Here is a 20,705-nt window from a genome sequence, read left to right as displayed (position 1 = left end):
CATAATTTATACGCATAATTTTTTATTATATAAATATTGTTATGCGAAATAAGTAATGCATGCATAGAACAAAACCCCTCATGGAAGAATGGCATAAGTGAAGTTACACTTATGCCATTCTTCCATGAGGGGTGCCAAAATTATGCGAATTTATAATTATGTGCAAAATAGTTATGCGAATGTATAATTAAACGATAATAACAATGTTCCTTTCATAAATTGTCCCGTATCAAACTTAGTAAAGCAAACTGCCGATATAGGCTGTATCTATACTGCTACAAAAATGTATCAGACAGCTATATTATAGTGTCGAAATATATATTTAAAAACAAAAATGGGTCGCTGAAAAAAAAATCATTTTTTATCTTAATTAATATTATCTTTTTTATTATTTATTTATTTATTTATGAAGTGTGATCCATCCATAAAGTTATCATCCTTTTCTTTTAGTCTTCTGTATTATATAAGAAAATAATTATATAGTTCTTGCAATTTAGATGTGTACTACCAGCAAAGTTGAAGCTTTACCAATCCCAAAACAATTTTGTTTGCAAGCGAGATTGTTGCTAGCCCCGCTCCTTAATTTGTTGACCATTTTCTTTGTGGAAAACCGTTTTTAATCAAAAAATATGATCCAGGTCTTGAACGCCACTGGTTGACAAGAACAGTAAGCTGCGCGAGGCTGCTACTAACGGTCGTTGCTTGCACTAAAAAAATAACATTTTAGATGACTTACCTGTCATAAGTGAGTAACGTAATTTACAGAATGTCCTTTTTCCGAAAATCTTCCAGCTGTTATTGAACAGTTTTGTTTCATTTGTCCGAAAATACGTTGATTGACGGTATACTTTTATCTAAATATAATAATTTTGTTGAAAACGTAAGGATGAACATGTGTTGACCAAACTTCTGTCAAAATACATATCTATGTGTAATTGTTATTCTAACAATAAAGTTTCAAATAAATGATACTTCTACTGTAAGATATTTCTGTGTTACTAATTAATGCCAAATAGTCGAGCCGTTTTCGGAATAATGAGATACGGAGAAAAGTAATTCGTATGTATGATAGGTCACCCTTAAGATGATAAGGCGTCAACTATGCTGACAGTATACTGTTGCGCACGGAGCCATTAGAAGCCCTATGCTACACACAATCGTTTAAGACAGCAAAAACGTGACAACAAAAATAGTGATATTATTATACTGATAGCTTTAATAAATTAATTTTGCCGTTGTGATATTACACTGTACAAATCTTAGCCGGTAATGTTACGTGTACAACTGTACACTAGGCCACACGTTGATGTATACAATTTTTTGGTTATCTAGGTTTATATACATATATATATAAACTTCTAATTAAAAACCTAGATCCCTAGACGCTTTTGATGTGTATATTTTGAGCACTGAACTTGTAGATAAAAACATTTTGGACTTTAAAATGTTTTCGGTTAATTTGATGGTTCAGATAATATTAATGTCGACTGTACCGTAGTAAGCGTTTGTGCAATATGAAACATTGTGAATTTGTATACTTTAACTTGTGACTTAGTAAATAGCCTCAAGTAATTTGCCTTCAAAATGATATAATAAATTAATGAATAAGTAGTTAAAAATTGTTTTATTTACCACCCATTGAATTAGTCACATATTTCACCCCTCTTAGTACTAAGGGCGCTTGATATAAAGATGTGTGATGGTACATACTGAACTAGCCACCACGAAGATGCAAATATCACAACTCCCTCAATTCCGCCACTGTCGCTTAAGCGCCGGACCATGCGCGCCAACCATTCCCGGTTACGCGAGGAAGACAGAACCGGCTGCCAGTCTCTCTGGCGCCGCAACAGGACGATGCAAAACCCGTCAGGCGCAACTCCCCTGCCTTATTCCAGGGTTTTGAAATTTAACTAGCCAGATAAAAAGACGGTATTTATTCGGTTCTAGTCGCAAAAAGCTAGATTTAGTCGGTCCGTCGTTCAAAAGTTAAAAAGGGCTTTTTTCTGTCCACACTGGAATATGCTTATTCTAACGTAACCATTTCGCACCCCTTATGGAATAATGGCATAAGAGGAGTTACGTCAAAAACGTTTATTGCTCCAGTAGATACAGAAAAATATTTATTTATTTATTTAGTTTGTACAACTTACAGTACTTATAACTAAACATGTAAGTCATAGTCACAAAAAAAAGGTTGAGTCAATCACCGGCCAAAGATAGGAAGCGAAATTTGGACCACAGACATTTGGGCGGTGACCGCCTCCAAACAGTAACCAGCGGATGTTAGAAATTTTTTATTCAGTGTTGCTGAACACGTCAATATCATTTGTTTTGCTTAACGATTCAATTATGACCAATGCTTCGAAGAATGGTGTCCGTATTAGTGTCACTGTGCGGGTCAAATGAAACTCTGTTACTTTATTGCTGTCTTCAAACTTTCATCTCGATGCTGATAATTTGCAGCTTTACCGCAGTTTTAAAGCGTCTGATGTCGTTACGACCGTTGAAGCGGTTAATGCTGATTTACGAAGAATCGCATATTGGGCGAGTCTTTTGGTTTATTGGTGAAGCCCAAAATGCCGTTGGCTATGATTGCGGGAAATGGGCATATGCATGGCATATTGGATCTAGATTCTGTCCCACCTGTAGCGTATAATTCCACGCCTATTGCATATTGGCTTCCTTTTAAATTGTAATTTGGTTTGGACTCCACATATTAATGAAGTCAGTCGAAAAGTCCGTTTTCCCTTGCACTCACTTAAACGCCTCCAAAATGTTTTACCTTTAAAAACCAAGACATGTTTAGCCCAATCTCTTATTTTGCTCTTCTTAGACTCTGCTAATTCCTGTTATTTGGATGCTACTGAAGCCTGCTAAATAAGCTTGCACGATTGCAAAACCAATATATAAGATTCATCTTTGGGTTTCGCACACATGACTCAGTCAGCTCAAATGGCTTCCCATCCGTCTCCATTTTACGCTACCCTGTGTCTCCCGGGTACCTGAGAGTGCGTTTCAGCTTTCTTAGGTCACAGAATAAATCCTGTCGCTTTCTTGTTAGGTCCCAGTTATTTTTTTCATCATTCAATTCCGCTTTATACTCTCACTCCTTCACTGTTCATGAGGTCAGACTTAGGAATGCACTTCCTATTACTGTTCACGAAAGTAAATCGTTAGCCATTTTTTAAGTGAGAGTTGAGTTGAAGAACATTATTTATCTACTATTCCATCTATATCTTAGGTATTATATTTTGAATTATGTAGTTATCCAAGTATTTATTTTAATATTATTATATTGTTTTTATATTACACTTTTTTGTTGTATTGTGCACGTAAGCCCGATCTTTTAGTTATATGTCTTTTTGGTATAGTATTTAGGTCTGCAGGAAGAAATTTCTGTTAGAAATAAACAGAACCTTTTCTTTGTATTTTTTATTGTACAATAAAACTATTAAATAAATAATAAATGAATAGATTGGAAAGAATTTGGGTTATATTTTTCTGTATCTAATGGAGCAAAAAACACGTTTGACGTACCTCCACTTATGCCATTTTTTCATGACGAGAGTGATTTCTCAACCTCAACACCTAGCTTAGGTTTGATTACACTAAAAGAAGTCGCTATTTAGTCGATTCTAGTCGTAAAAAACTAGATTTAGTCGTTACGCCGTTTTGAAGTTATTAAGGTATTTTACTATCCATGCAGCACTGGAACTACCGTTTTTGAAACTAGAACCACAGTTCCTAGCTTAGATCTATTTGCACCCAGAATAACTCGTGAATTAGTTTATTATTATAGACTAATTAATTAGTCGCTTCTTTGTTTAGACATTACAAACCGCATTTAATTCACGACTTTTTTAGTGTAGGTAATCAAATCTAAGCTAGGAGTTGTGGTTCTCGAGATTGAGAAAGGGTGCCGCTGGAATAAGCTTATTCCAGTGTGAACAGTAAAACACACTTATAACATTTGAACGGCGGACAGACTAAATCTAGTTTTTTGCGACTAGAACTCACTAAATAGCGACTTTTTAAATTTTAACGTAACAACGTACGTCGGGCTAGCCAAATTTCAAAAACTCGACCATGGTCACGCTGGAATAAGGCACGCCGTAACTCGCGTACTAAATCGCTCACCGCTCTGTACCATTTAATCACTAGTTCAGTACATGGCTCTTATTCTCTACTGCTTCGTTTCATTTGCCATCGCAAGTAAATAAGTTTAAAAAACGAATAAACACGAAAAATGTTCGCTTGTAAATTAGTCATACCGGGAATCGAACCCAGTCAAAATAAGAATGACAGTAAAAATTGAGTACCTATCAACCGATACAATCAGGACAGGTGTCTGAAAAAAAAAACCTTTAAATACATTTCATATATTTTTATTTTTCCAATACAACGCGTAGAACAGAATTTAATTACTTGATTTAATAGGACGGAGAACAAACTTTTTTTTCATATATAAAAAAAAATACTGCAAATTAAACAATTCAACAGTCGTCCAATAGGTGCTTACACTAATTATTACGTTATAATATTAATTACAACAAATAATTTATAAAAATACTTTTTGGTTGCAATTTGGCAATAATATATTTAATGAAACAATTTTGGTAAAAGTACCCAAAATATGTTCGTTCCTTGAGCAATATTTTAAAGGTGGAACCACACTATTTTGTTAGCATACGAAATTGATCAGCGACCTGTTGACAGAGCTATAAAGTGGTTGATATAGTTTCGGCTATTTAACAAGCTGAAGTAACACTGAACTGACCACCATCGTAGGAGTAAACTAGTTATATGTAGTGAAGACTATGTCTAGGTGGAGCGAGAACTTACTCAAGTTGACTAACAGTGATTTGATGCGACAAGCAGAAGACTGTACTCTGTGACACTTTGGGTCGTGCCTAAGTTATTTTAATCATATACCAGATCGCTTTAAGCCTCTTCCATTACTCAGTTTTAAAAAAGAATTGCGTAAACGGCTTTTACATCATTTGTTCTACTCAGTTGACGGTTTTATGATATATAAAGACTAAACGATTTATGCATAAGTGTCTTCACAATAAACGATTGATGCATAAATTTCTTCACAATTATTTATTTATCTAATCTAATTAAATTATGACAACCATTATGACTTATCCTGTATTAATTAATTTAATTTGGTAATGCATAGTTTGTTTATTATTATTTTGCATGCTTTTGTTTAATGCTAAATAGGATTAAGTTCTAATAAAATTTTACCATCAACATTTATTATGTACCGTATCCTATTCAAAGCCAATAAATGAATTTAAATTTGAATTTAAGTCCAAAAATCAGCTGACGATGACGCTTAAAATTGTAACGTTATTCACGCATAAAATCAGTAGGTGAATAACAAATAAATGGACGACGGGTCTAATACAAAAACCACGAAAAAAATGTCCCAAGTCAACCTATTTAAACGTAGTGACATGTAAAGGAATATGAAAAAGCTAAAACGTTGAATTGAAATTGTAATGTCATCGCAGTACTGTCTAATTTTGCTTGCTTCGCTGTCAGTCGAACAAACGAAGACTAAAGCGTGAATGACGCTCTGTATACGATTTTAACGCCCTATAAGTTCGGACACTTTTTAGCGCGGACCCGACGTCCATATAATTAACATATTCATTCATTCATTCATTCATTCAAAGTTTGCCATTTATGAGGTTTAAAACTATAGTTAAACAAAAACTTGGTACTGCGTACTTGGATGACAAAAAGCCGTGGTAATGACCGATTTAGCTCTTACAGGTAGTCTCGATCTAAGATGTTTAAATCAAAATCAATTTAATCAGTATGGCGATTTCAAGTCTAATTTGCTTACCTAAGAAATAAAGGATTATTTGACTTTGACATCTATTACAAAACGCACAGTTAGTAAAGGCGTGGTGCTGATGCAGTTTCCTTCAAGTGTAGTTCAACCTTAAGGTTCTAAACTTAATAATTTAACATTACAAAAGGTAAGTATCTATATTTGCGAATTTCCACCTTGTCAGTTTTACCAAAATTGCTCATCAACTTTGTTCCAATTTTTTGTATTTTACATAAATTTACTTCTATAATTCTTTTTAATTTAATTTACCATATCTTTATATATTATTAAATCTGTGATTAATATACAATAGTTATTGAAACTTATCCACACTAATGACTAAATGCTTGTAACTATAGAAATTTTAATCGTAAAAAAATATGTTTTAATTCTAGTACAGTCGGTCACTTTTTGCGATATATATTATTAACATGTTGGAGAAAGTTGAAGCCCGAAGTGCGGGTTACGAAAACGACATTTCAGTCTGAACTGCATGCACGGGGGCGCTAGTTTCGCCTCTTCATTTCAATGTTACGAAAAAGAAAAAATGGCAACATGGCAAAGGCTCATAATTTCGACACCAGCAAGCAGTAACACTGCGCAAAAAAGATTTTTTGTCGATTTTGCGATGCCAAATTCAAAATTAAGAAAATAACTTGTAGTGATGATATTTGTGTTTGACAATTAAAAAGTAATTACAAGTTTCCCTTTTATAGGCTCTGGTGAAAAGGTTACAATTTTTAAGTTAACGTAGTGTTAATTGCTGTTGCCGATTTGTCAACCTTACATGTACTGTCAGCATAAAAAGACAGGCGGCACGTAGGTGGTAAGTGGCAATACCTTTTATCAATGTATATCTGGTGCTATTGCAATTGAAATAGAGTATAAATTTCAATCAATGCTCTTAGACGCAGAGAGAAATGCGCCGGGATCCTTAGAGGTCGGCTAGAGCATTGCAGTTTATACCTTATTTCAATTGCAATAGCATAAAATATGCATTGACAAATGTCCTCTACCTTCCCGTGTCAAATAAAAATATACATCAATAAACCAGTGACCAGCAGCGGAACGTTTACGTATTCATGAGCAAGTAGTTGAAGTACAAAAAAGTTTTGTAATTTAAAATTTTACATTCCATTCCGCCGCAATATAAATTGAGCCTTAGATCCACAAAGTATCAATACAATTTACAATTAAAATAATTACATAGACTAAGTTGCATTGTATTTAACCCGTAAAAAATAAGTATTATTATTAACCACTACGTAGAGGAAAATTTTAATGGGCAATTACAAGGACTTCTTAAATTGTTAAACATAAAGACTAATTAATAAAATAGGCGTCCTTATCTTCTGCTTTTTTTGAAAGAGCGAGAAGCAAAGGTTCTGCACGCCACGAGACCGACTAAAAACGCGCGTACTAAATTGAACACTAAGTGCATACGCAAACGGTGAAATTTACAATGTTAATAATCAAAACAATCCTTTTAGCTCTTTCAGAATCTGCGTTACGAATGAGTAACATCAATTTGAGGATTTCAAGTGTAATTTACTTCCTTATGTAATAAGCCTTCCAATATTGGTTTAACATTGTAAATTGCTTCTCCCGCCTGAAACCATACATTGTCGTAACTTAAAATTGTGGAATGGAGAAAACACGACCTGTAAGCTCATAAAATAAATGAAGAGTATAGAAGCAAAACCGTCTCTGTCCAAAATGTACTTTTTTTAAACTGTGAATATAATTTTTTTTGTTTCGTCTTTTGCTTCAAGACGGTAATTTCAGTTAGTTGCAGAGACGTATAGATTTTTGTTTTGGGCTACATGTTTACAGATATGCACATTTTTATGGAAAATATAAGTTAATATCTCCGTGTATTCGTCAATTATGATACCTGCTTGTACTTGGTATATAAAAATATACAATAATGGTTCGACAATTTTGTTTTGTTAAGATTTCGTTTCGGTTGATAGAAATTTAAGGTGCACGACTACAAGGTAGAGGGAATAACCATGGCAAGAATAAATAAATAAATAAATTTAGGTCTTTTACCCTACTGACAAACTTATGAAAATGGCGAAATCGTCAGACACAAAATTGCCATATTCCCACCTGTTAAGATGCAAAGTCAATAATAATATCTACTCATTACAAGCATATTCATTACTATCCATAGTATTTTGTTTTTTTTTATTAGGGTGTTACCATTTGTTTTTGGTTCGCTTTTGTTTAATTTTGCAAATTTTAATACCATCCAATAGCCAGTATATTTTTGTGACTAATAAACGGCAAGAAGATGTTGAAAGGAAAAGACCTCGTTTTCTTGATTTGGATCCTCTAGGACAGAGTCGACTTTGTTTCTATACCCCTCTGTATTGTCGTAACACAAAATTGTGGAATTGAGAAATCTCAACTTGAAAGTTAAAATAATTACCGACTGAAACCAATAAATATGTATTCTCGCTTATAAATGGATAACCAAACATAAATATTATTCGCTATAAGATTCAGTCAATATTTTTTTAAGTTTCACAAATTTTGAGTTACGGCAGTGTTAGGTTTCATGTGCGTTTATGCACGCGTGTTTGTGTATGTGTTCAATATTTATTATAAAGGTCAATTCGATCTCTAGTGAAAAAGTATCAGTGAATTGAAATAAATTCACATTTTAACTGTACTAGTAAAAAATTAAACAAAACTCCGCCTCTTAATTTACGAGTACAACATCAACGAATATAATACAAACACTATAGCTACGTATAAAACTAACAACATCTACAATATTCATGTTTTATATTACATTTTAAATATAATATATACTGTACAGCCGATCTCTTGTTTATGATTATAAATATTTTTTTTGTAGCGTTCTTTGCTGACTCTACTATGAACTATCAAAAACTTTATATTGGCACTTCGTCGCCTCACTTTCTCAAATTCGTATCTTAAAGCACAGAGTTACTGAAATGCAAAAAATGGATTGTATATAGAAATTTTGCAGGCTAATTTCACATCATATTTCCTTCATATTCACAAACTGGCCTTTACGTATTCTTAAAGTCGACTCATCCGAAGAACAGAGTCCGATGTGATTATACAGCGAAAAGAGAATAAGTACGTTACGAGAAAATTTCGTTATTCAAACTAGGTCCTACGTAAAGGTATTTTGAGAATTTATATATCTTACTTCGTTTCGGAAATATAAAATCGAACAAAGGTCGATCTGACATCCACAGCGAAGAAGAACGAACGAAATGTTCTATGTCCTGAGAACAAGTATGTAGTCTTACACATAGACCTTTGTTCTACGGATGTGTCGAAGTAATGCATCCAAATTAACATCCTTGATAAGAAATTTAAAATAAATAGAAACTTTTGCCATCTCCAGAATAATTACTCTTTATAAGATACGAGTTTGAGAAAGTAAGACATCGATTTGCTTCGCGGATAGCTATTTAACCCAATGAATATTAAATTGACAGTAAGTAATGCTAGTAACAAAAAGCGCACTATGAGTAACATTTACCTGACAAGCGAATTTAACTCCTTCACGAACCTGTCACGTGAATTGTCTTCGGCCCGGCCTTGAGCTTATGGCAAAACACGAGTATGTACATTAAATTTATCAACGTATATATTTATTTGCTGGACCCAATGTAGACATTTGACGTCGCACACAGGTAGTAGACGTGTTTTACTATAACGATATTAATTTATTCATTGTGAAATTATTACCTACGCCAGTAGTTTGTTACAACTAAATACAAAGATCAGATCGATGGCTCGAAAACAAGGGAAATTCATACTGGAGTAATTTCACAAAAAAATATTAAATATCATGGTAGCAAAGCAAAAAAATATCAATATTAATAAGGGATACATTTCAATGCTCTGAGCATTGCAATTTATACCTTATATTAATGGAAATAGCATAATAGTATGTCGAAATTGCCAAGTTTATAGGGGAGCTTTTTAAAGTTTTTAAAGAAGTCGTACATTGATAAATCAGTCTTCAGCCTTCCCTACGCCGGCCGGTTTGAGCTGGTTCAAAGTGACCAAGTATTAGTTTCAGACTGAAATGTGTCACTGTTATCAGGATTTCAAATTATAAAGTTCAGACTGAGTCTCAAGTTTCACGAAGACAATTAGACGATAATTGGAGAACAAATCCTGCTTGACAAGAAAATGGTGTATTTTTTCTATACTCAATATTGGTATTAATACTGCGAATATATTTGGTCGGCCGCGTGGGCTTTGACAACAGATTGCAAAGACCCTGTTTCAATGACGTCACATTTATCACTAAATTCAGTTTAGGCGATTGTCAAACTTCGAAACACAACGCGTTTGCATTGTAAGGGCTACGGACTAGGCTTTTTACTGTAATTAGCAGTGATTAGAATAGGTTCAATAAATTGACTTAAATCAAGGAAGTAATACACACAGAGATGACAATACCTCCCTCCGAATTTTCGGAATTATTTTATTGTACTTTGTTCTTTCTTCTATCGTCGGTCGACAAAGGTACATGTCACTGATATTTGCTATTTTCCGCGTTCTATTTCGAAATTTGTCAAATGACCCATATTTGGTAATGTACGAACAATTTAACCTATCATAATAATTTAATAACTGTATTTACAATAAATTTAAATATTTGTCTAGTCTTACGAAATTGGCACTAGGTAACTTACAGTTGATTCGCGTTGGAATGCGGTTGGAAATACAATTCGACCAATAGCGTGGCTTAATTATCTCGTGAACTGAAGCAAGAAATTCACGCTGACCAATCACATGGCTTTTAATTTTATAGTTGGCCAATTTGAATTTCGAACAGCATTCTTAATACGAGTGAACCGTAATCGTTTTACGTACTTGTTTCAATAAATAATTTTAACTAAAATATTCGATCGTTGAAATTAATAGTGTCACTAAACGAAAAAGTCAACATTATGAAAATAGTCATTAAAATTTCTGAAAATGAGTCTCAATTTGAAAAAGCGAGAGTTTCGTTTAGTGAGGGTGTCGTTTTCAACGTACGATATTGTATTCTGATTTTGGTGGTAAGATTTCGGGTTATTTTATATTTCTTTTATTTTATTTGAGATCATGACAACTACCTATTTAATTTACAGTATTACTATAACAAAAAAACCTAACGAATCTGGCCGTTTTAGACGAGAGGGATAATGTATAATTTGTGAGATAGAGTTTTATACAAAGTAATTTTATATATTTTGTTTTTAAGTACATACTTGGGTGTCAAAGTTCAATTTACACATCAGGACATTCGTATTATATGTGATGTGGATTAAAAAAGGTAACACTGATTCTACATTTTTTTCTTGTGGGAGACAACCACACCAATCTGGTCTTAAACTAGGGAATTCCCTGTATACTAAGAGCACCAGAGTAACAAAATTAAGTTCCCGGGCACTATTCCGAACACCCCTAACCAATTTAGAAAGTTTCTTTTCTAAATTAGTTCTAACGGGAATCGAATATCGGTCCTCCTCAAGCGCCCTAGTACTAAGTTTTTATTCAGCAACAAATAAGAACTAACGTTTTAATTGTAGTTCATTTCACATAGCATGGGTATAGTGACGTAAAGTCGATTTAAATATCTTATCGAGATAATTTGCAACGAAGAGAATCGATTTTGTGACAATGATTTATGAACAAATAATAAACAAAATAAAAGGGATTCAATTATTATGTTATAAACTTCTTACCAAACACTACACTACAAATAAAAAATCATCAACAACGACCCGTATACGACGTGTATGAACTCATATTGACGCAGAATACACGATAGCCGATTCTATTGATCGATTCCATAGTGTAAATCTCTACGGATAAACTTTACGTTTCTCGCATCAAGTAGCTGAAGTAGTTTGTTTTGATATTTACATAATATACCAACATTTTTACTTAAAATTACAACTACAACAAATATTTTTAGTTTTTGGTATATTATAACAAATTTATTGTTTCTTTTTGTAACCTGGTTGAGACATTAGTTAAAAATAGTATGCATGCAAGGTAAAAATTTGAAATGTCACAGTACCCATCCTATGTGAAATGGACTATAATATCAGTGTTACCTTTTCTCGTAAACCATCACTGATACTATGTATTCTGTAGTTCAATTCGCCTTAAAGTGATACATCGACAAATTTCAAACACTTTGATCTCATTTTCTTTCTAAGAATAAGTACTGTAATAGCCTCTGATTACGGTCCAATTTTCAAATTTCTATGACCACAACAAATGTAGTTTATTTAAAAATCTAATTCAATATTCACTCCAATATTTATTTGTGTCAAACATATTGCAATTTTGCGCGAAATATTGCCGTTTCACTTATTCATATTAAAAACAGCTATATGCCATCTCGGTCTCTCTTATTCCGATTTATTTTCGACGTACAAAGCTATATTACTATTAATACGATTTTGTTGTCGAGGTAACGCCTTAAGAATGCAATAGAGAATTCAAACTGACCAATCACATGGCTATTATCACTGTGTATCATTGGTCGGTTTTATATTTGGAACAGCGTTTAGCGGTGATTGAAGAGACGTGATCGGTCAGTCATGAATTTTCAACGGTCAACGCCAATTAACTACAGTAAATTAACGTAACTTTCCGTCATATAAAGACGTTCGTCAAAACAAGTGTACAGTCAGGTGCAAAAATATATGTACAGGTAGCGATATTACAATTAAAACTTTCATTTGAATATTTGTCGAAATGATATTATACACTTAGCATATTAATTCATTATTTATCCAAATTATATAATATTAATACATATTCATAGCTTTCTTATTTCATTGAATTTCGCTGCCTGCTAACATATTACTGCCATAAAATGTTTTAAGTGAAATTATGGACCGCAAATTGTTCCTTCATTTCTATCCTATGAGCCCATCTAGTTTTATAACTCACGGCAACTCCTGCGCGTCTTTGCGTTCTTCTATACCGGCCTTTGGTTTCGACTTGTTTCGGCTAGTACCGCACGCTGTGGATTAAAAATATTTATAATTTAAAAAGTATTCGCGCCAATAACCCCTATGGGCGATGGAGGGGTTCACCCAGAAGCGCAATGTAGCAACTTCAGTGAAACACACTAGATGGGATGGATACCGCCCAAGAGACAGCAGTTCAGGTTTGTATAGTTCTTAAATATAATTCCCTGTAATCAAGTCTACAATGTCTATGCTCACCTAGTATCAGAATCTAGATATATTCTTTGACAAAAAGTATGTTATTTATTGAGATTTTTTGTCAATGACCAATAGTTTTGTTATTATTATGAATACAAAGCTGTATCCCTGGCTCAGATGGTTAGAGCAATGCTACGGTGCACTATGGACGTGGGTTCAAGTCCCACCGTGATAGCAAAACTCGTGGAGTTATTTAAGAAAATAATTCAATAAATACATTGATCGAAAAGCGACATCTGCGTCGGTTGTGATACCTGTAAAAGTATCGGCTACGGTGAGAAGGTTATTCAAAAATCTCTCACTATATGTCACTATCGGCCACGAATGCCGAAAGTCAGTAGATAGATCTATAACAAAACACATAGGAGAATTTCGACGGCCCGATAACTGGATCCGTGGCTCAGATTATGAGAGCAATGTTACGGTGCAGCATGGTTGTGGGTTCAAGTCTCACCGGGACGACGAACAAAATGTTTTTCTGCGTGTTCAATTTTTGTATTCATAATGAAAACAATACGTTGTCCGTCGCGGAATACTGATGTTCGTGAACTACCTTTCGAGAACTGGTATCCTGTAGAATGGGTCGCATACTGTGCGTAGTGTACATACTTTCTACTTCCAATGTACTTGTAATTTTATTTTGTTATCTAATTTTTCTTAACTTTGTTTTATTGCATTTTAATCAGCTTGACTTGTAAGTGCTTTGATAAAGTGAATACTGTAAGTTTCAAGTGTTTTCAATAAATAAATATATCTAGTTAAAACAATAAAAAACCAATTCGTTGAGTACATCAATCCCAAAGATCAAAGTGTAAAATTATCAAGCAAAAATTGTCTCACAGATGGCGTTCCAGCAAAACAGTCGTTAAAACAAAAAACAGAGATCTGCAACAACCACACTGAAAAATTCGTGAGGTCGGTTGGTTCGTTCCGTGGCTTAGTTAGTAGTTGGCATAGCGTTTGGCACGGTTTGCTGAGAGACGCTGGTTCGAATCCAACCGGATCGAAATAGTTTTTTTTAAGTGTTAAATCTTGGTTTAATAATTATAATATCAAGCTTGTCGCGAATCACGCGATAATAACTCATTTGGTGAGTTCATCCATTTTTTGTATTGTCGAAACACTGTTTTGTCTTTGCTAACCATTGACTTACAAATAAATGGACGACGGGTCTAATACAAAAATCATGAAAAAAATGTCCCAAGTCAACCTATTTAAACGTAGTGACATGTAAAGGAATATGAAAAAGCTAAAACGTTGAATTTAAATTGTAATGTCATCGCAGTACTGTCTAATTTTGCTTGCTTCGCTGTCAGTCGAACAAACGAAGACTAAAGCGTGAATGACGCTCTGTATACGATTTTAACGCCCTATAAGTTCGGACACTTTTTAGCGCGGACCCGACGTCCATATATTTGTAAGTCAATGTTGCTAACTTGTTATTTTTGACACTATCGAGACGGCAGTAACGTCAATGGCGGGAACCGAGTGCACTTCAGTTTGGTTAAAACTAAAGATATGGCAGTGTAAGTGAATGTACCCTAAGAGACAAACAACTGGTAAGTTCCTCTATGTACTGTTTAACATTACGACTTGCATAGACTCGGTGGAAAAATACAACTAAGTTAATTGTCGAGTTTAATATTGTAACGATACATGTTCTATAACTATCAATTTGCCACGTGCTGACTCGACCCGCAGTGGACTAGCCTGATTGAGAATATTTGAACCAGGTACGTAGGTATTACAGTCTAGTCTAAATCCAATAAACTACAAAGTGGCGACAAAGCAAAAAGTATATAGTCGTTACAATATTTATCGACTGCAATCACTAGCTAACACTTTTGCGCTATCATCTGTCATTTTACTCTGACTTCAAAAAAGAAAGACTATAGTTTTATTCCCTACTAGCTGGAGCCCGTCTCATACAAACTTTCATCTTCTATTTCAACCCCTTTAAGTTTTACCATATGTCCTCCTAGGTCCCATCTATCTCTGTACTAAAATTTATCAAAATTGGTTCACACACTTATAAAGCGTGAACCACACAGAAAGCAGGTGTGGATCGGACGCGTTTCGGGTCGGGACCGCGGCGGGTCTGATTCCGTGTATTTATATGGACGACAACACACCAAACGCGGGACACGAGAGGGACACAAGACCCGCACCCGCTTTCTGTGTATTTCAAGCTTAAATGTAATTAGTATCATGGATTTAGAAGCAGGGAATGAAACAACTTGGTTCCGCAGTCGCTGTGAACTACAAGACCTGTTATAAGTGGTAACAGTGGGTGTCGGAGTACCTGTTTAGTGCGACAAAGTGGTGAGATGTCAGGAGCGTGCTGCAGGCTGCTGGTGGCAGGTATCACAAGACTGACTCGCAACGGTGTACCGCTCCACTTGGAATGTGGCTGACTGTACTTCGAACTCGTCGCGCGCTAGCTTCTGGCACTCGCGGAGCACTATTTCTGGGTCTGTTAGCTCATCTGATAGATATATAGACAGATAAATGGTTTATTTATCACAAAACACACACATGCGATACAAATGACGGAACTAGCCGCCGGAAGGAGGTTTTTCAAAAAGGCAATTTGTGTCCTCTTATAAGATTTAATTAATGAAAGTATTACATAGGTTTGCCTTAAAACTATTTATGCTAATTGACCGGTTCTTTTCAGCGATTGAGCGAAAGTGTTCTCTAAAACGTTATATAAATAATAAATAAATAACGAACACACTCAACATAGCCAGTTTATTATATGGCTTCTGTGTAATTTAATGACATCCTTGATATTTAAATTTTTATTGAATTGATATTCAATTATTTATATGTGAAATTACTCCACCAGTTTGTTATAATTATTAATACAAAGATCGAACACTCAGAAAAAATTCTTTCGATCCGGCCGGATTCGAACCGACGTCTTCTACGAAGTCAATTAAGCCACGGAACGAACCAGCGGACCTAGTGGTCGAAAAGGCTCGAGCCTTTTAGCCCTTTTTTAAGACTCGCCGCTTTATAGCGATGGCTAGAAGGCTAAAAAGCTAAATAACTCTCAAGCCCTCGAGGCTAATTGTATTTATGGCTTTTGCTAGCCGTCAAAAAGGCTCAAGCCTTGTAGCCCTAAATTTAAAGCTTGCGAGTCTTTTTTAAAGGCGGACTCACAAAACAGTAGTTCTAAAATGGCTCACTAAAAAAGGGCTTGAGGCTTTTTTTAGGCCTAGGCTTTTTTAAAGCCTTTTTAGAATAGTGGCGTCGTGGCGTAGTGGTTAGTAATCCTGACTGCTAATCCAGAGGTCGTGGGTTCGATTCCCACCGAGGACAAATGTTTGTGTAATGAACATGATAATTTGTTCTGTGTCTATAAATGTATATGTTTGTTTATCGGTTGTCTAGTATCCATAACACAAGCTTTAGTTTGCTTACTTTGGGACTAGATAGCGTTGTGTGAATATGTAGTGACATATTTATTATTATCCATTTATTATTATTAATATTGTAGCCATCACTATAAAGCGGTGAGTCTTAAAAAAAGGCTAAAAAGCTCGAGCCTTTTTGACCGCTAACGCCAGTCTTCTAAAAAGGCTTTAAAAAAAGCCTCGGCCTAAAAAAGCCTCAAACCCTTTTATAGTGAGCAATTTTAGAACTACTGATTTGTGAGTCCGCCTTTAAAAATGGCTCGCAAGCTTTAAATTTAGTTCTAAAAGGCTCGAGCCTTTTCGAACTCTTTTGTGAGTCCGCCTTTAAAAAAGACTCGCAAGCTTTAAATTTAGGGCTAAAAGGCTCGAGTCTTTTCGACCACTAAGCGGACCTCACGAATTTTTCTATGTGTTTGTTGTCGTATATTTGTATTTGGTTTTTCAACGACTTTTTAGTCGTAGCGCCATCTATGAGAAATCTATGATATTTCATATTGTATGCGTATGGTATGTACAAGACGTCGGTTTGAATCCGGCCGGATCGAAGGATTTTTTCTGAGTGTTCGATCTTCGTATTAATAATTATAACAAATCCGTGATAGTTTAACTCTTTTAAGTTGTCCCTTATAAATATTCAAAAATAAAAAATGTTGTACACATTGTTTATTTGCAAGACGATTTCAAATGTATGTATGAAGTATATGTGCGTGTATTGTGTGTGTGAATATTTGTTTGAACAGTGTTTCTGAACTTTCAGTTCGTTCGAATAGACGCCGCTGTCAACAATAATGACGATAAAATGGTAAAAAATAACAACTCACCTATAGCTACGTGTGCTGTAATTATAATGTGGTGCGTGGACAACGCCCACGCGTGGACCGAGTGGACATGTCGAACACCGTTTATTGACGATAACGATCCTACTAGCTCACGGTATCTGAAAATTTTTAATTCTAAACTCGATAACAATGAAGTAAAGCAAATATGGAGAAATGACATCAAATAAGCTAAAGGGGAAAATATACAACACTGTGACTAGACTCGTCGTACTGTATGAGTCAGAATATTGGGCGATGAAAAGGGAGGTTGAATGAAACTGTGCATGCAGCGGAAATGCAAATGTTGAGATGGATGTGTGGAGTGACGAGAAAGGATAAGATAAGGAATGAGTACGTCTCAGAAAGTTTAAAAGTGGTGCCAGAGACCGAAAAGATAAGGAGTAATAGGTTAGCGTGATATGAATATTGTCATGCGGAGTGAAAAATGTCATATGACGAGAAGAGGGTTAGGTAAGAATGTGGAGGGCATATAAGGGGAAAGGAAGGCCGAAGAAAAGATGGATGGATTGTATTAAAGATGACACGGATAATAAAGGTGTGAATATGAAATGGACGGTTGACAGGAGAGACTGGAAGCAAAATACACGTTCTGCCAACCCCACCTAGCATGGGATAAGGACAGGAAGAAGAACATCCCATTTTTCGATAGACGTAATGAATGACCTACCACAAAAGGTCAATAGACGTAATAGTTAAAATCATAAAAGTTTTCAAGTCAAATTTGATGAGTCCGTTGATCCGCCACTTTAACGGTTAGTGTGTTTACCTTTGCTTAGGTCTCGACTTAGATATGTACTTGTAATACATTTTTGACCAGCGATTAAGATATAAATAAGCTTGTATGTTTCGAGTTCCGATTGACATATAATATCTTTCCAGTCCCGATTAGATACAAGCGTGTAATTAATTATCTTTTGAGGTCCGAGTTAGATATAATTATATAGCTTTTAATTATATCTTTTGAGTACCGACTAAAAGATAAGCTTGTACCTTTTGAATACCCATTGAGAAATAAGCGTGCAACTATGGTTTGAGTACTAAGAGATAAGCTTGAATCCCGGTTGAGATATACGCGTATAAATTATCATTTGTGTCCCGACTTAGATTTAAGCTTTTAATTATCTTTCGAGACCCGACCAGGAAGTGGCAACACTACGAACGACTTACCTGAAGTTGGGAGGCACACCTTGCATGAGCATGGCCAAGGCGTCTCGTACGACGCGCGCGGACGTTGCCAGCACCAGTATGCTGAAGATGAATGTACAGATCGGGTCCACTACTTGAGCAGCCGGCTGGAATTGTCCGCAAAATAATGAAATTATCATGAGAGTCAGTGAAATAGATTATAAGAAAAATGAAAATCTAAAAATAAAATTGAACAAAATCCAGACTAATAATAAGAGATTTCCATATTACATTCTTGCTTTGTAAACAATAGGACATTCGGTAACTTTCTTTCGATAACTGTGTTCCGAATAACGTTTGTAGCCTTTGCCGGTCGAGAAGTTCGAGTAATCGTACGGGTGTGACGTCATTTCGGTTCGGTTTCGCATACGACAGTTTGATTATCGATTCGAGTGTCGTGAATAAAAATGAAAAGAAATCGGTCGACAACTGAAATATCGTATGGTTCTGAATCGACCCCCGGGTCCGGTAACAAATTTATTAACAAATCTTACGGATGTAAGAACAACAGTAGAACGTAACATAAGCACGGCTTTTTAGCGTTTATTTTCCTTCATGATTTGGTTACTACATGGAAACAAGTAACATAACTAAATAAATATAAATAAAATATTAGACAACATCAGATACGCACAACACCCGAGACAATATTGGAAAGTTAGTTCTGGGTCCGGCCGAGGATCGAACCCGGGACCACGAGCAATCCAGCAAAACAGTTTTTCTCCTCCGGTGACTTGCCTTAACTTACATAGAACTTAATGAGTACAGATGCCAGCAGTACCCCACAGCTCTGTATGAGATCACCTATGACGTGAATTAGCGCCGCGCGTAGGTTGATATTCCTGTAACACAAAAGTTCATGCATAAAACTCTTTCGTCTCTAGTACGTGAATTAAAATGTCATATAGGATGGGTACTGTGGCATTTAAAATTGTTACGTTGCGTGCATACTATATTTAACCAATCTCTCAACCAGGTTACAAAAAGAAATAGTAAAATTTTTATAAGATAGCAAAAATAAACGATGCTTAAAATAGTTGAATATCAATTCAATACAAATTTAAATAGGCCAATCCTGGTAGCTGTAAAGTTACCTAACTGGGTGACGAAATACTTTCATAGATTTCTCATAGATGGCGCTACGGCTAAAATGTCGTTGAAAAACCAAAATATAAGTGATGTCCGCTGGTTCGTTTCGTGGCTTAGTTGGCATAACGTCTGCCACGGTTTGCTAGAAGAGGTCTCGATTCGAATCCGGACGGATCGATGGAATCTTTGTATTAGTAATTATAACAAACAATACTTGTTGCAGCTTTGTAGTTTTAAGTAAAAAATTACAGTATATTAAGTAGAAAGAAAATTAAATAATAAAGATGAAAATAAGATGCACATTACCCAATGCGTATAACGGAATATTTATCCATAGAGATTGATACCATAGAATCGATAAATCGAATTGCCTGTTGTGTATTTCGCGTCAATACGAGTGCATACACCTTGTATGCGGGTTTTTTTGTTTCGAGCTATGTATGTGTAACGTTTTTGGATTACGTTGCTGTTGATTTCATGCTTTCTTATTGACTTTTTATTTGGTTATTGTTGGTTTTTTATTTGTTGTATAGTTTTTTAGTAACTTAATAACATATTAATTGAATCCTTTTTATTTCATTTATTATTTGTTCTTAAATTATTGTCTCAAAATCGATTATCACTACATCTCTAGAAACTTCAAATCTCAAACCGTCACCCGTGTTACGTGAAATTTATTTATTTATTTTCTCCCAATAGCTTACAAATACTAAAATGGCAATTTGTACAGATATAAATTGAAACAATGCTAAAATGGGAGACTGGTGTCCAAGCTAGGTAAAAAACCTGTGTTATGGATCACCAGGCCTCCACCCCACGGACATGACTGTAAAATTGTACATAATACACTCATAAGTTTAGGCAGCTATTATACAAGCATAATATAAAAATTTAACAAAAATGGACTTAAACACGGAAGTATGTGCGTGCTTGCGTGCATGCGTGTGTGTGCGTATGCGCGCGCGCGGTGTGTGTGTGGTGCACGCGCATGTGTGTGTGTGTGTGTGTGTGTGTGTGTGTGTGTGTGTGAGTGTGTGTGTGTGTGAGTGTGTGTGTGTGTGTGTGTGTGTGTGTGTGTGTGTGTGTGTGTGTG

The 20,705-nt window shown here is 35.1% G+C and overlaps 1 protein-coding gene across 1 annotated transcript in view; it reads right to left on the bottom strand.

Annotated features, from left to right (window-relative positions):
• Nucleotides 1-12,173: 12,173 nt before the first annotated feature.
• LOC113230586 (zinc transporter 2-like) overlaps nt 12,174-20,705 on the bottom strand; it is a 61,502-nt gene continuing 52,970 nt past the window's right edge. Inside the window, exons 6-10 of the mRNA XM_026464597.1 lie at nt 19,272-19,365; nt 18,506-18,630; nt 17,321-17,436; nt 15,383-15,565; nt 12,174-12,875 (exon numbers count right to left, since the gene is read on the bottom strand). Coding sequence (XP_026320382.1) covers nt 15,411-15,565; nt 17,321-17,436; nt 18,506-18,630; nt 19,272-19,365 — 490 coding nt within the window. The 3' untranslated portion in view covers nt 12,174-12,875; nt 15,383-15,410. The remainder of the gene's footprint in view (nt 12,876-15,382; nt 15,566-17,320; nt 17,437-18,505; nt 18,631-19,271; nt 19,366-20,705) is intronic.

The sequence above is a fragment of the Hyposmocoma kahamanoa genome, unplaced genomic scaffold (genome assembly GCF_003589595.1).
Source record: "Hyposmocoma kahamanoa isolate Upper Pololo Valley unplaced genomic scaffold, ASM358959v1 101, whole genome shotgun sequence".
NCBI classification, from domain to species: domain Eukaryota; kingdom Metazoa; phylum Arthropoda; class Insecta; order Lepidoptera; family Cosmopterigidae; genus Hyposmocoma; species Hyposmocoma kahamanoa.
The sequence above is the reverse complement of the archived record's forward strand: the minus strand, read 5'-3'. Positions and strand labels throughout refer to the sequence as shown.